Below are 17,183 nucleotides of genomic sequence, written 5' to 3'. Positions count from 1 at the left end.
GGAGGAGGAGGTGCAAAATGATCCTTGCGTAGAACAAGGAGGAGGGTGCAAAATGATCCTTGCGTAGAACAAGCTGATTGGCTCACGTGACCGGGCGCCCTCTTTATTGGGGGCAAAGGAACTTCCGGTGGGTGAAGACCTAGGGACCTTTACGTAAAATAGTGTTCTGGTGACCTCTGCGCCGCGAAACTTAAGCATTATTAACACATGCAAAACTCAATTCCTAACACTCTCCAGGGCTATCATCCAATCCTGAGCCTCAGGTATAAAAGGTGTTGGACAAAGACGTAATCCATATTCTAGGAATTTACTGTCTGATTTGTTAGATGTGATATATGCATAGTTAATATAAAACAGCTGCTAAGACAGTCATGCTGGAGAGGAGGCAAAAAAGGAGACGAGCGAGAAACATTAAAGTAAGTAGATAAAATGAATTGTGTGGACTATGATGAACTCTAGGTCAGGAACTTTCTTCCATAAGGAATAAAAAGACCATCTTTGAGCAGGTGGGGGAAGAGGGTAGACTGGAGGAAATGTGTGGCTACCTGCTTAGACTCTGGAGTTAAGAATATTGGCTTTGCCGCAAGGTTTTTAACTGACACATACTAATTGCAACTTAGGGTAAATTCTTAAGTGCCTCAACTCATCTGCAAAACGGATAGTAATAGTTATTTCATAGGGCAGTGTGAGAATTGAGAAAACCTTGAAAACATACAGACTGTGCCCAGCAAATACAAACATTACATGTGTATTAATTTATATTCTTACTACTTTATAAGGCGTTGCTTAGGGATATAAGCTAACAAAGACAGGTTCTCAGGAACTGAATGTACCAGAAATTGGAGGCAGAGCAGCATATTGGAAAATTGCGGTAGTCCCAGAATATGAGTTCAAGGGAACGGACAAACAGGAAACATGAAGGAAAACCTGTCTGCTTTGGTAACTGACCAAAGGGAAGTTTACCTTTGGTAGGAAAAGGAGAGGACAGTGGCCATACTGGCAATACCTGGGAGAAACTGGCAGAACTGTAGAAATGGGCTAGAAATCTAGAGGAAGAGCTTCTTTTGGACAGGAGATGCAATGATGAGGAGGAGTTCAGGCTAAGGGAATGCAGTGGAGATTTGGCAGGTACCTTAAGATTTGTGATTGAAGCCAGTGGGTCGTACCAGGGCTTCAAGTGTAGGGCTTGGGATGTAGTTAAGTGAATACAGTTGAGTTCTCTAAAGTAGAGATTGTAGAAGCAGAATATCTGAGTATGTTTACCTGGTTAATGTACCAGATGCTTAAATCAATTCTTCAATCTTAGGCCCCGCAGGAGGCAATGCCACTCAAAATCAGAACAGACCTTCTACTGTGAGAAATAGCCAGTATCCACAGTCCCACCCTACCCCACACCTCCCTGTAGAAATCTCTGTGTCTGTTTTCATATCTTCCAAGCTGTACAGTACAGAACTCTCTAGAATTTCATCCCAAACTTGAACTCATCCAACAAACTGGACAAAGACCCTGTACTGAGAAAAAATGTTATCCTTGTTCAGAGGCAACCATCTACTTAGAGATGAATGGCCCTGCTAAGAAAGAGGAAAACCCAAGCTACTGATCTTCATAACAGAATATTGTCTTTGCTGACTAAATAAATGTCTATTGCTCTTCAACCAACCTAGAGGGTACTGTAAACAACAGAGTATGTTCCTCCATCTACTTACCTTAACTGATGTTTTCCAAAGGGAAGTCAATAAAAAATGGCATTGGTGGTTTCAATTAACTCATTAAAATGTTCAACACATTTCTTCTTGGTTGTGCTGGGTTAGTAACAATAAATATTTTATATATTTACGCGTGATTATGGCTCCATATATTTAAAGTACAAAATTGCTACATAAATCTCTCAGCTCATTGAGAGTTCATGAATCAATACATTTGTCTTATACTTCACATCTTCACAATTAGTTAGCTAGAAAAAATAATTTACTCATCAATGACCAAATTTTCATAGCAAGAGTACAGAATGTTATTCCAATAATTTTTAAAATGACACTCTACGTAAGTCAAAGGATGGCAAAGAGGATTATCATTTCCACTTTTTATTTTCTGTTCATAGCAAAGCATTTTGGGTACCTTTTGTTGTTCCACTAAAATATTTGAATAATTGTTCATATACTTGATTTCTGATAACATAAATTTGACATTCCATTTTTAAATATATTTTATTGATTATGCTATTAGTTATCCCAATTTTTCCCCCTTTCCCCCCTCCACCTAGTGCCCCCTATTCCCTCCAGCTATCCCCCCCTTAGATCATATCCATAGGTCGTGCATGTAAGTTCTTTGGCTACTCCATTTCCTATACCATTGTTAACATCCCTGAGTATTTTGTACCTCTTAACCCCTGCACCTTTCCCTCATTCTTCCCCTTTACCTCCCAAATGATAACCCTTCAAGTGATCTCCATATCTATGATTCTGGTTCTGTTCTGCTTGTTTGCTTAGTTTGTTTCTTAGATTCAACTGTTGGTAGTTGTGAATTTATTGCCATTTTAATGCTCATAGTTTTGATCTTCTTTTCTTAAATAAGTCTCTTTAACATTTCATATAATAATGGCTTGGTGATGATGAACTCCTTTAGCTTCACCTTGTCTGGGAAACACTTAATGTGCCCTTCAATTCTAAATGATAGCTTTGCTGGATAATATAGGTTGTAGGTCCTTGCTTTTCATCACTTCGAATATTTCCTGCCAGTCGCTTCTGGCCTGCAAAGTTTCTTTTGAGAAATCAGCTGAGAGTCTTATGGCAACTCCTTTGTAGGTAACTATCTGCCTTTCTCTTGCTGCTTTTAAGATTCATTCTTTGTCTTTAATCTTTGGCATTTGAATTATGATGTGTCTTGGTGTCGTTCTATTTGGCTCCATCTTCTTTGGGATTCTCTGTGCTTCCTCGACTTATATGTCTATTTCCTCATCAAATTAGGGAAGTTTTCTTTCATTATTTTTTCAAATAGGTTTTCAACTTCTTGCTCTTTCTCTTCTCTTTCTGGCACACCTATGATTCAAATGCTGGTATGTTTGAAGATGTCCCAGAGGCTCCTTAGCCTATCTTTGGGTTTTTTTGGATTCTTTTTTCTTCTTACTTTTCTGACTGATTTTTCTTCCTTATGTTCCAAATCATTGATTTCTCAGCTTCATCCACTACACGGTTGGTTCCCTGTGAACTTTTCGTTATTTCACTAAGTGTAACCTTCATTTCTGTCTGGGTCTTTTTTATGCTATTGAGTTACCCAATTAGTTCCTTGAGCATCCTAATAACCAGTGTTTTGAACTTTGCATTTGTAAGATTGCCTATCTCCATTTTGTTTAGTTCTTTTTCTGGAGTTTTGTTGCTCTTTCATTTGGTCCATATTTCTGTCTCCTCATTTTGGCAGCCTCCCTGTGTTTGTTTCTATGCATTAGGTAATGCTGCTTAGGCTCTCTGTCTTAGTAGCATGGCCTATTATAGAAAAGTACATCTGTAAGTTGGAGGGAGCAGAGCCTTAGGTAATTGTCTGGGCAGGGCAACCCATGTGAACCAATCTCTGATATGGTGTTGCTGCTCTGTGTGGGGGTGGCTCAGGAAGGGGACAGTACCACTACCTTGCCTCTGGAGTTTTGTCCAAGAGGAAGCTATCCCCAACACTTGCCCTGATGTCAGACACTTCAATTCCTTTCCATATGTCACTGACACCCTTCCAGCTGCTGCCCCAGTGCTAGAGCCCAGAGGGAGTGAGTCTGCATAAGTCCAGGTCCATTGCGTGCCCTTTAAGAGAAGACTTCTGAGAATCCTGCATTTTTTCCTGCTGCCTCAACCCCCACTGGTTTTTATAGCCAGAAATTATAGGGACTTATTTTCCTGGCACTGGAACCCTGGGCTGGGTGGTCTGCTGTTGGGCTGGGACCCTTGCTCCCCAGGTATCTCCCAATTTTGTGAGGGACTGCCTGTTCCACATCTCTGTACATCTCAGCATCTCCACCCCTCCTACCTGTCAGGATGAACGTGACTTCTTTAATGCCTTGGTTGTCGGACTTCCACACAGCTCAATTTTTTGATGATTCTGGGTGACAGTTTCATAGTCTAGTTGTAATTTTTGCTGTGGTTGTGCTGTGTTTACTTAAGCCTCCATCTTGACTGGAAGTCTAAATTTAACATTTCATTAAAGGCAATTCCAAATTAGCCCTTTCATTATGGGTCAAATGGAAGTGTTGGCCAATTTTCAGAAGAACCTTGAATTTATGAGGCACACAATGCATTTTATGTGTGTTCATATTAAATTATCTTACAGTTCAAAGTTCTTTTGCTCATTTTCAAAAAAATAATAGGCTTTATTTTTTAGAGCAATTAGAGGATTACAGAAAAATTGAGTGGGAATAACAGAGAATTTCCATATAGCCCCTTGAACACATAATGTCCTTTATTGTTAACATCTTGCATTGATATGGGACATTTATTATGATTGATGAACCGATATTGATACATTATTATGAACTAAAGTTCGTAGTTGACATTAGGGTTCACTCTATGTGTAATACATTCATGTAGAATAGTTTCACTGCCCTAAAAATCTTTTGTGCTCTTACTTATTCACCAACTCCTGGCAAGCCCTAGTCCGAGCCCATAGTTTTGCCTTTTCCAGAATGTCATATAGCTGGAATCATACAGTATGTAGCCTTCTCAGATTAGCTTCTTTCATTAGCAATATGCATTAAAGTTTCCTCCTTAAACTATGTATATTCATGGTTTGATAGCTCATTCCTTTTTAGCACTGAATAATATTCCATTGCCAGGCTGTACCAGTTTGTTTATCCATTTTCCTATTGAAAGGCATTTTGGCTGCTTTCAAGTTTTGGCAATTATAAATATTATAAACACTCATGCAGGTTTTATGTGGACGTAAGTTTTCAATTCACTTGGGTAAATTCCAAGGACTGCATTTGGTTTTCCAAGAAACTGCCAAACTGCCTTCCAAAGGACTATTTTGCATCTCCACCAGAAATAAATGAGATTTCCTGTTGTTCCATACCCTTGCCAGCATTTGGTGTTATTATTGTTTTGGATTTTAGCGATTTAATAAGTGTGTGGTGGTGTCTCATTTTAATTTGTAGTTCCCTAATGACATATGATGTTGAGCATCTTTTTATATCCTTATTTGCCATCTGTATATTTGTTTTGCTGAGGTACCTGCTTTTGCCCATTTTTAAATTGGGTTGTTTGCCTACTGTTGTCTTGAGAGTAGTTTATGTATTTCGGATACTAGTGCTTCATCAGATATCTGTTTTGTATAGATCTATTCCCAATCTGTGGTTAGTTTTTGTGAAAGGTGTAAGGTCCGTGTCTTGATTAGTTTTTTAGTTAGTTTGTTTTTGCATGTGGATGTCCAGTTGTGTCAGCACTATTTGTTAGAAGTACTATCCTTTCTCCATCAAATTGCTTTTCTCCTTTGCCAAAGAGCAGTGGGCTCTCTGGGTCTGTATCTGGGCCCTCTATTCTGTTCCATTGATATATTTGTCCATTTTTTAACCAATACCATGCTGTCTTGATTATTGTTGCTTTATACTAATTCTTGAAATCAGGTGGTGTCCTCTGTCTGTATTCTCCTGCAATACTGTGTTGGCCATTCTGAATCTTTTGTCTCTCTATATAAATTTTAGAATCAATTTGTTGATATCCCCAGAATAACTCGTTGGGATTTCAATTGGGATCATGGACTCCATAAATTAGAGTGGGAAGAACTGACTTTCTGACAGTACTGAGTCTCCCTGTACATGAACATGGAATATCTCTCCATTTATTTAGTTCTTTCATCAGATCTTTCATATATTTTATTAGGTTTATACCTGAATGTTTCATTTTTTGGTGCTCATGAATATTATTGTGTTGTTTATTTCAAATTCCAATTTCACTGCTGGTGATATCAGTGTCTTCTATTTTCAGTTAACCTGGCTAGAGGTTCACCAATTTTAGTGGTCATTTCCAAGAACCAGTTTTTGATTTTACTGATTTTCTCTAATGATTGGTTTCAATTTAATAGATTTCTTCTCTAATTTTTATTATTCAATATTCTGCTTATTTTGTATTTAATTTGCCTTTCTTTTTCTAGTTTCTTACAGTGGAAGCTTAGATTGTTGATTTTAGATCTTTCTTCTTTTCTACATATGTACTCAATGCTACAGATTTCTTGTTAAGCACTTCTTTTGCATCATCCCCCAATTTTGATGTTATATTTTCATTTTGTTTAAAATATTTAAAAATTTCTCTTCTTTAACCCATGTACTATTTACAAGTGTGTTGTTTAATTTCCAGGTGTTTAAAGGGTTTCTAGGTATCTCAGAGTTATGAATAGCTTAATATTTTTACTTGAACAAAGTAAAATAATATCCCCCAAAACTTAAATGTAAAACCATTTGGTTTGCTTTTCTATTTAGGATAATATAGTAATCTATTTTCTTGAGTATAAAATACTAAGGGAAAAAAATTAAACTAGAAGTCTTAAACAAGAAATTAAAAATAAAATTTTCATAATGTCTTTAACAAACATTCTCCCAGGACTGAAGCAGGAAAATCTTTCTTTTAATTATTATTTATTTATTTTTATACAGAGGGGAAGGGAGGAGACACAGAGGAAGAGAAACATCGATGTGTGAGAGAAACATGGATCAGTTGCCTCTCCCACACTCCCAACTGGGGGTCTGGCCCGCGACCCAGATATGTGCCCTGATCAGGAATTGAACCAGTGATCTTTTGGTTCACAGGCTGGTGCTAAATCCTCTGAGCCACACCAGCCAGGGCAGGAAAGTCTTTTAATCTAAGTTACTGTTGAATTTTCACAGTGTAAAGATATAATTAACTATTTTGATTCCTGGGTTGATTCCATTTGTATGTGTATATGTGTGTATTAAATCAAGTTTGTCTAGGAGAGATTCTAATGACAGAGCCAAACAGAGAAGATTATTTAAATTTTCTCTTAAATGTTTTAGGTTCTAGATGCATAAGGTCATTCTTTACTTTTATGGCTGGCCCAGTGTTACTAACTGTTAGGTTTATGAAATATGGGACATCCCTATCTTTTCACCTCCATAACAAGAACAATTTCTAATTCAAACAATACATATTCATCTCCAGTAAGGGATTTGCTCATATTCATAGAATTAACAAGTAATAAACTTTTATGAAGCTGAATCCAGAAAATGCATCCTATGAAATTAGCCAGTAATGTATGAACAATGTGAAAGATTTATAAGCAAAATTTTACTTTGTAATAACTATTCTTGTAATTATGACCTTATAGCCTGATCTAAGAAGAGAATGAATGAACAGCAGTTCTTTTTAGAAATGAATAAACTTTCCACTGTACAAGCCCACATATCTGCAGCACAAACGAAAAAACAAAGGTAACTTCTTTGCCACTGTGGTTATATCAAGTCCAGTGAACCTAATGCATCTACTTCATCTACACCAAAATTGTTTCTTTGTCCTGATGATCCAGTCACTGTTCACAGTGTTCGTATGTGAACAGCCATATCATAACTTTGGTACAATTACTGTGGCTGCAATAAAACTACAATGGTACACATATGCACACAACCCCAAACAGGTTTGTCTTAAGTGGATGAAGAAAGATAACAACATAATTTATTTCAAAAATACTTCAAAGACATTTCTCTTGAAGAAATCTGTGGCCACTTCATTTTTCCTGCCTCCTTAGAAGGTTCTTAACATTTCTCAGCAACACCTCTTCCATCTAATTACACTCACTGTGTCCCATGATGCCACATGATCATTAAGTGCATGAACAGGTCAGTGCTCACATAAACAACAGTTTTTTAAAAAAATCAATCTATTGTCACAACAATGATATGTTAAGAATTCTGGTTTGTGAATTTATGGAAATCCACAGAAAAAAGTGTCCTACATGGGACATATTGATTTTCTTTCTCCTAAAACAAACATAATGAGCCAAAATATTTGAGTGAAAACAAATAACACAAAAGTAAGACTCTCAGAGGAAAGAAATCTGACATTTAACAACAGTTTGGAGGAGGCGAGATGCCAACACTTAAATGATGCAGTCCATGACATGGATTTGTAATGTATCTATGTCGGGCAGAACTTCTCCGCATTTGGGGCAAGAATGAATTGGTATATTCTGCTGTTGCTGTTGCCGCCAGTTATTATCCTCAGCTCCTGGGAATAAGCATTAAATGAAATGTTGTTCCAGTTCTTCCATGTTACAAGCAGTCTTGTTTGATGGATTTTAATAATTGATGGTTAATTTTAATGTCAGTTAGACATTATAATTAATACCTAGTGGGAGGTGAATCCATGTCATTTCTGTCTGTTACTGAAGCAATCTACACACACAGAGAAAATCTCCAAAAGTAGTACCCACTTTCCAATTATTTTAGGATTTAGGCTCCATTCCAGGTTCTGGGTACGTGAAAATACATGGTTTTAATTCTGGATACAGGATAATACATGTTCTTGTAAAAACTGGAATAGTTGAAAGAAGAAAAGAGACAGATGAAGGTATAAGGTAAAGAAGAGAGAATGTGGAGAAAATGATGAGCAGAGTATGGAGATGTAGTGTCCTAGATCAGTATGTACCCTCTCAGAAACAGACAAACACTACGTTCACTCAGCAGGTGCTTCTCAGTACCCTATGAGAAGGAAGAGAGGGATACAGACATGATGGGAGTGTCAGACAAGAAAAAGGACAGCATGGCACATGAGGGGAGTGCCGTGGCTGTGTCATGCACAAGGTGGTTTAGTGGGAGGACAGAGAAAGGCACCTGGCTCGGACTGCTCTGTGAAGACAGGCCCCCTGGGTGAGACTGATTCCACCTGGGAGGAGGCTTAGGAATGAATAAGGATTACCCAGGCAAAGTAAGTGAGGAGAAAGAATAGAAGGATGAATCCTGTCATTTCACCCAGTTTTGGAGCTGGATTAAGGTTCAAGTTGAAATCAAAGAATGCTCAAAATAAGCCTTGACTCTAGATAGGTCCCACATGTGTGAACTGGGGTTAGTATTAGAAATGACTTCTGACTTCTGGAACATCTCCTTGATCTGACCTACCTGGACAAATGCAAACCATTTTGGTTTTATAGAGTCTCCACCCAGATCTCCAGACTTTCATTCAATCCCCCACCCCAATGTTTGGTTTTCTTTGGAGGATGACAATGGAGGTAACCTTCAACATGGTTACTTGCTTCTCAGCATATTACTTGAATTGAATAACATGTGGGACTATTACAGATAGTTTTTGTTCAGCAAATTTCAGAAGCAATCCTAGAATAGAAATATTGATCACAAGGCATGATTTCTGAAGCAGGGAGCTTTCTAAAGGTCTCACTGTTCTACATCAGGTGTCAGTAAACTTTTTCTGTAAAGGACCAGAGAGAAAATACAGGATGGGGCAAAAGTTGGTTTACAGTTGTTCATATGGAAAATAATAGAATAATTAATAAATAATAATATAATAATAACCTCTGTGTCTCTCGTACTCACAACTATAAACCTACCGTATTTTTCAGACTATAAGATGCACTTTTCCCCCCAAAATTGGGGGGAGGTGTGGGGGTGCATCTTATAGTCTGAATGTAGCTTACCTTGCTCACTGGGGGTGAGGGCGGTAGTGGAGGGGGGTCACAGGAGGTAGGAGCAGGACCACAATTTTTGCTTCAAAATTTTTTTCCCTATTTTCCTCCTCTAACACCTAGGTGCATCTTATGGTCCACTGCGTCATGTAGTCCAAAAAATACGGTACTTTGCAAAGCCTACTCATAACTACTCAGCTCTGCCACTATTGCATGAAGGTAGCCATAGACAATACGTCAACAAAAGGGCATGGCTTTGTTCCAATAAAACTTTATTTATAAAAGCAGGGTAAATTTGACCTGTGAGTTGTAGTTTGCCAAACCCTGCCCTAGATGACAACCAGCCAAGGGACTGCTGACTTTTCATTTTAAACTCCACTGAATCAATCTGTGCCTTTCCTCTTGTCCTGATCTAGGTTAAAACTCAAGACTTGTGATGACGGGTTCCCTCTACCTCCTGGCTCTTCACTATAAAATAGACTTAGTCAGTTTTCATTATGAACACATTACATTCATTTCTGCCTCTGCCCTTTCATTCTCATACTGCATCTATCTAAATCCTAGCTTCAATGTCAAGCTTAAAGTCACATGTTTTCAAAGCCTATCTCAACTACCCTGGCCCTTAATGATCATTCTTTCTTCTTTAGCAGTATTATATTAAGTGTTATCTTATGTTATCACTTCATCTTTCTGCTTTTTTTTAAAAGATTTTATTTATTTTTGGACAGAAGGGAAGGGAGGGAGAAACAGAGAGAGAAACATCAATGTGTGGCTGCCCCTCATGTGTCCCTCACTGGGGACCCGGCCCATAACCCAGGTATGTGTCCTGACTGGGAATCAAACCAGTGACCCTTTGGTTCGCAGGCTGGTACTCAATCCACTGAGCCACACCAGCCAGGACATTCACTTCATCTTTGTACGTGCACATCATATCTCGCCAACCACACCATAAGCCCTCATGGATCCGACCATGAATTATGCACATTTGTTTCCTTGTGCTTAGCTGGATGCCCTAGACTTGACTAGGCACTCAGATGGTGGCTGATGGCGATAAAATATACTGAGAGGGGCTTTTGTTTAAGGCAGCTTTGTTAGGAAACTAAAAAATAATCTTAAGACAGTCTCTAGAATATTGTCTTGTGTAAGACAAAAAAAATTCAGGAATAAATTTGCACTTTGTGATCATTTTTAGATTATAAATCAAAGAGTGACCAATTCTTTTTAATGTAAATAAGCATTTGCTTGACACAGTTATGATGAATGAAAACCTTCCCTTAAGAAGGTACAAGAGATTGCCCTTTTTGACTCAAGACAACTGTGTAGGTACTTCTAAATATGAGGTATATTGGTGTCCTAGGATATTTAAAATTAGATTAGAGAAAATGCATAGCAATGCTCAAGTGGGTTGATGCAACTTTCAGAGAAGGACACAGCTTTAACCACTGAGGCTAAAAATGCATGAGGCTATTATTTACAGCAGTTCACAGGCTGTTACCCCTGCATGTGCCCCATGCATACTATGTTTACTCGTACCCTGACTTACTGCCTCTGATGTTGACTTCAGCCTATTTTTTCCTGTAAGGGAACTCTGGTGGTGGAGGTGGGGGTAGAGAACAGGAGGAGATGGAAGGTAAAAGGGATACTCAAAGAAATTTCCCCAAGATTTAATAGTTAAGTATATATACTAATATTACTTCCTTGCTGTGATAACTTTGTGATGTAGTTCCGTTTCAATAGTCAGTTGGTATATAGAAGTGACTTAGACTGGCCCAACACTAAAAAATATATATTGAAGAACCAGTTTTATGGGAAACTTAGGATGGCATCCTAAACCCAGAATCGTCTAACTGGCATTGCTATTCACTTTCTTTTTGTCATGTTAGTCTTTGGTACTTGGAGGGGTTTGTTTTTTTTTCATATCTATTTTTTTCATAATAGAATCAAGGATAATACTTCCCTTTTAGTACTATTACAGCAGTGATTTATTACAAGTTACAGAACATTACTAGTGTATTAAAACCACGTACTAAGTGTCATGATCAATTTCGCCCAGGAAATTAAAACCTGGATGTGGTACGCAATTACATGACAGCCCACTCCATGAAGTGCCGTGTAGTGGTTAAGGTCAGACAGCCTTGGGTTCCATGTCCGGCTCTGCCCCTAATTTGCACTGTGATCCTGAGTAACATAACCTTGTCTTCTGTAAGACAGTGATAACATATATCTGATAGAATTTTGTGAGAATTGCGTGAAATAATGTGAAGTGATCAGCACAGTGGCAGTTTACATACATAGTAAACTTTCAATAAATGGTAACATTATTTATGTACATAGCACAGGTAGTGGGTGAAGATACAGGCTCTGAGGGAGCTTATTTAAAAGAGACTTAAATGTATATTTAGAACATATAAATAATTATAATAAATAGCAGGGAAGTACTAAAACGAATACAGTACTTTGGAAATTCAGGAGGGAGAGGTCACATTTTGTTGGTATCATAGAGATGGTATTTGAAATGGGTCCTAAAGATGGATAAGAGTTCACTGGAAAGAGACTGGAGGAAGACAAGGATATGAGTGAAGGAAGGCATCTACGTGAAGGACACCTCATACATAAGTATATGTAGGTATACAAGTTTAGGGCAGGCAAGTTGAAAGAACAAGGAGTGATTCAGTTGGCTAATTGCTGTAGGGAAATAAAGAGAAGGCTTAAAAGTTTGGCTCTTCCAGGTCTTAACTGACGACGTGAAGTGTCTGGTCTGGATTCAGTAAGTAATGCATGGAGATTGGGGTACTGTGGAAATAAGACTGATGGGTACTACATTTTTGGTACCTTAATTTGAAATCCATTATATAGGATGTAGTGGAATTTTTTTTCAAGCATCTTTGTCAAGGATAGTTATTCCCTGGAATTCTGAAAGCCTAGAATCACACGTGACTCACCTCTTTGAACAAGGTAATCCTGCTGGTCGGGGTCACTGGTTCTGGCCCCATGACGGCTCTGCATTTCCATCAAGGACTGCCTACTGGAATGAAAAGCAACACTCTATGTGATGTTCTAAGACCCTTAAATATGAAACATGAAGCACACATTCAGCAGAATATGAGAAGAAAAAAAGAGATGAACTACAATGTCAAAGTGCATAGAAACCAGAAGTTAAGACTGACTTGAGTTGTAAATATTATTGTTACTAGGACACAATGTAATAAAAATAAATAACACTTAAGACTTTTTAAAATATCAGTTATGAAGTAATAACCAAACTGTCAATTGATAGGGAATGGATTAGAAAAAAAAGTAGCATATTTCTAAAGAGACACTCTGCACATATATATACCCAGTTCAAAAATCACAATGTCATGTAAAGCAAGTTGCAAAACAATATTTGTAGTGATCATTTTGTAGCTTAAGGACAGAGAAATTAGCATTATCTTATTTTAAGATATTACATAAAAATATAAAACAGATGGGGATGCTACCCAAATTCCAGGCCATATGCAGAAAAGAAGAAAGGAATACAATGAAGGATGGGGAACAAAAAAGACTTCATCTACAGCTCCTTTTTAAAAAAAAGGTTTTTATTTATTTATTTTTAGCGAGAGGGAGAGAAACATTGATGCATGCGTGAGAGATACGTCAATCAGTTCCCTCTCACTTGCCCCCAACTGGGGACCTGGCGTGCAACCCAGGCATGTGCCCTGACTGGGAAATGAACCGGCAACCTTTCAGTTCACAGGCCAGCACTCAGTCCATCAAGCCACCTAGCCAGGGCCCCTTTTTTCTTTTAATACAAATATACTCGAAGCAAATAGCAATAGAAGAAATGTTAGTAGCTGTCAATTCTGAATGGAGTACATATTTGTGTATATTTCAATCTCTGTGTTTTTGTATTTCTGTATCTTTCAAATGTTTTTCAAAATGAAAATTTAAAGGACAGAAGTAATTTTAGCAGTATTTTCTTTTAAGATATACAATATTATAGAATTATTTAAAAAGTTAGGACTGTGCCCTGGCTGATGTGGCTTAGTGGATTGAGCATCGGCCTGTGAACCAAAAGGTCACTAGTTCAATTCCCAGTCAGAGCACATGCCTGGGTTGCAGGCCAGGTCCCCAGTTAGGGGTATGCGAGAGGCAACCCAATTGGTGTATCTCTCACACATCAATGTTTCTCTCCCTCTTTTCTCCCTCCCTTCCTCTCTCTAAAAATAAATAAATAAAATCTTAAAAAAAAAGTTAGGACCATTTCATTCATGATAATAGCAAGATATGACTTTGAAACGCAATGTCACGTTTTTACAGGTAGTCTAAAGGCAAAGAACTTGATCAGGTTTCCACAAAACACTGCCACACCTCATAAGTCACACTAAACATATGAACCCACTCAAGAGACGTGTACCCAGCGATTCTTATAGCTCAAATTAGGAACCATCTTTGACAGGTCCCAGGCCGAGATGTGTTCTAAGTCTTCCCCTCACCTTACCTGCCTCCATCTTCATAAACATTACTGTCTTTCAGCAAAATTGCCAGCTGCAATGCAAGCTGCTCCTTCTCTTCATGAATCTTCTCTCTCGCTGCTCTTTCAGCATGAAAGTCTGAACAGTAAACCTCCATCTGTGAGAGGGAGAGAGAGACAGCAGTTACTACCTAGATGACGTGGATTCTCTACAGCTCACCTATTGAGGTGAAGAGGCAGTGCTGCAGCCTGTGATATGCCTTCTAAATGACAAGTACATGTTCCTGCTAGAAACCAGTATGGTGACTATGATGTTCCAACTATCGAGTAGAAGACACAAATTGTGTATGTGTGTGCACTTTAAACAATTAGAACCCAACATTAAACTGATACAAGTGGTTTAAATACTGTGTGGATCATCAATTCAGTAAGATTCTCTGGTCTCTTTTTAAAAAATAACATTCAGGATTAGCTTAATTATAGTAAATGGTGTATTTACTCTGTCAGGTAATCCATGAAGGCTGGCCTTAAGTTAAATTTAAAATAATAATAAACAGATGCTATTAAATTCTAAACATGTGCGAAGTCCTATACTAACTATCTTATTTCACCTTGTCAAAAATCCCAGGAATGTAGAATTGCTGTGCTCATTTGACATTACAAATATAATAGCTCTCAATCTTGTGGAAATGAGTTAAAAAGTCAAACCAGCATTTGAACCCAGGCTGAAACACACATATCATGGACTGTTTCACGTACAACATCCCTTCACACAGTGGTAGCCAGCCTCCAGGATGGTACCAGTGATCCTCACCTCTTGGTATTCAAAACCTCATGTGTTCCCCTCCCACAATGAATAGGGCCAAACTCTAACAACTAGGATACTGTAGAAATGATGGTGTGTGGCTTCTGAGACTCGGTCCTAATAGACACTATGGCTTCTGCCTTGTTCTCTCCTCCATCACTTGCTCTAGGAGGGAGCTAGATGCCATGTCATGAGGCAGCATATGGAGAGGCCCATATGGTGAGGAACTGAGGCCTTCGACCCACAGCCATGTGAGTGAACCATCTTGGAAATGGATCTTCCTTTTTGAGTGCAGCCTTAGAAGAAACCCTGAGCCAGAATCACCCTGCTGAGCTGCTCCTGGATTGCTGGCCCATAGAAAGTGAGTGAGATAACAAGTGCTTGTTGTTTTAGCCGCTAAGTTTGGACAGTAATTTGTTACCTAGAAACAGATAAATATTATGCCATGGCAGCAATTTCTTCAGTTATAAAATTATAAAGTAAACATAAACTAGTGAATTAAGCATTATTTTAATACCAGTTTTTAACTTGCTACATTTAAAATTAGGTTTTTTCTTTTCAAATTTAGGGGTTTTAGGATATAAATCTTAATCCATTACTTTAAAGTAAAATTAACAAAATTTTAAATATTCTACCAGAATTAGTTACAAAAAGAAAGCATATAATAAAGAGACCTTTGTAAGGGAGCTCCTGCCATTTGCAAACATTCCAAAATTTTACGGTATCACTGATGGAGCATGGGCTTTTTTGAGTCAGACCTAAACTCAGGTTAGAGCCTTGAATCTAAGTTTTGAGCCAGGAAGAACTGGATCTTTGTTTTGTCCATTCCTGTATCCCCAACAGTGACAACAGTGCCTGACATATTATAGGTGCTCAAAAAGACTTGTTGAATGAACAAGAATATTTATCAAAACAAAACAAATGTCTGTTTACAGAATGTAGCAGAAGTACATGACGACAGTATCAGGAGGTGCCCAAACAAGGGAAATGCTATGAAGAGCTCAGGCTGAGATTCTGTTCCTATAGCAATAACGTTAAAGCCCTAAGTCCGTTCAACCACTTCTGTATTTCACTGGGTCAGCCACTCTGGGCAGCTGGTAATGAGTATATTGTCATACTAAAAATAATGTTTATCAGGTTGGGAAACATTTTTAAAGAATGACGCAAGCATGTGGGGAAATAGGATTGCTCATCTACTTCTGGTGAGGGGAATAATTTTGATTGTGCATTTTTGGAAGATAACTTGGTAATACTTCTTTAAAAACAACCCAATGGACCCAACCATTCCACTCGTATATTTGACTACAGATTCCACAAGTGCACAAAGACATTTAAGAATGTTCAGGTCAGCATTGTTGATAATAGCAAAAATATTGGTATAACCTACATGTCCATCAATAGAGGACTGGTTAAATCTATCATGGTAACACACACTTTGTAACACTACACAGCCATTAAAAAAATAACATATGACTGTGAGTAGTAACAAGGAGACATGTCCAAGATATATCATGAGTAAAAATGTTGTAGTAAAAAAGGTATAGTGTGATCCCATTTTAATTAAGCAAATAAAGAAGCAAAATAAAAAAAAGAAGAAAATGATCAAAATGGAATTGGGGGAAGTTGGATTTCCACTCTCTACTTTATACATTTCTCTATAGTCTAAAAATTCTATTTTATAATGAGTAGTATTATTTATGTAATTCAAAAATAAAATTATTTTAGTACCTAATCATCCTAAAACCACCTCTGAGATTCCAGTTATTTAAGAAGAAAGAAGGATTTCCCCCTTTTTTGTGATTTTTAAATCTCAGACAGGATATATTCTCACTCATAAACTCTTCTCCAAGTCCTCTACCCACCAGTAACCAGAATAGGCCAAAACAGTCACAATAAGCCAACATACACAAATTCTTCCAGAGAATAATAAAAGAAGAAATGTATCTTAACTTGATTTTATGAAGCCAGCATAATCCTGATATTCAAACCTGACAAGTATATTAGCAAAAGAAAAACTCTAGACCAATCTTACTTAAGAATATAGATTAAAAAATCCTAAGCAAAATAGGAGCAAAGCAAATTTGGGAATATATACAGAGGGTAATTCAAAAAATGTGGTTTGTTTAATATTTAAGTAATCAGTGTAACTTACTACACTAGATTAAAGGGGGGAGCATATAATTACCTAATTATATCATTATATAAAGAAAATAATTTTTCTTAAATAAAATTCAACATTTACTCAAAATAAAAATTTTTGGCAAACAAGAATAGAAGGAAATTTTGTATGTCTGATTAGTGATA

General features: G+C 37.6%; 1 protein-coding gene across 3 annotated transcripts in view; it reads right to left on the bottom strand.

Moving 5' to 3' along the window:
- Positions 1-5,286: 5,286 nt before the first annotated feature.
- The window catches only part of OPTN (optineurin), a 43,019-nt gene continuing 31,122 nt past the window's right edge, over positions 5,287-17,183 (bottom strand). For 2 of the 3 annotated variants that reach the window (XM_053922594.1, XM_024580549.4), the window contains 3 exons: positions 14,102-14,232; positions 12,564-12,646; positions 5,287-8,210 (listed from right to left, as the gene is read on the bottom strand). In XM_053922594.1, the coding sequence (XP_053778569.1) occupies positions 8,083-8,210; positions 12,564-12,646; positions 14,102-14,232 (342 nt within the window). In that variant the 3' untranslated portion in view covers positions 5,287-8,082. The remainder of the gene's footprint in view (positions 8,211-12,563; positions 12,647-14,101; positions 14,233-17,183) is intronic. The other variant, XM_045186602.3, reaches the window with a different exon arrangement.

The sequence above is a fragment of the Desmodus rotundus genome, chromosome 4, assembly GCF_022682495.2.
Source record: "Desmodus rotundus isolate HL8 chromosome 4, HLdesRot8A.1, whole genome shotgun sequence".
Taxonomy (NCBI): Eukaryota; Metazoa; Chordata; class Mammalia; order Chiroptera; family Phyllostomidae; genus Desmodus; species Desmodus rotundus.
The sequence above is the reverse complement of the archived record's forward strand: the minus strand, read 5'-3'. Positions and strand labels throughout refer to the sequence as shown.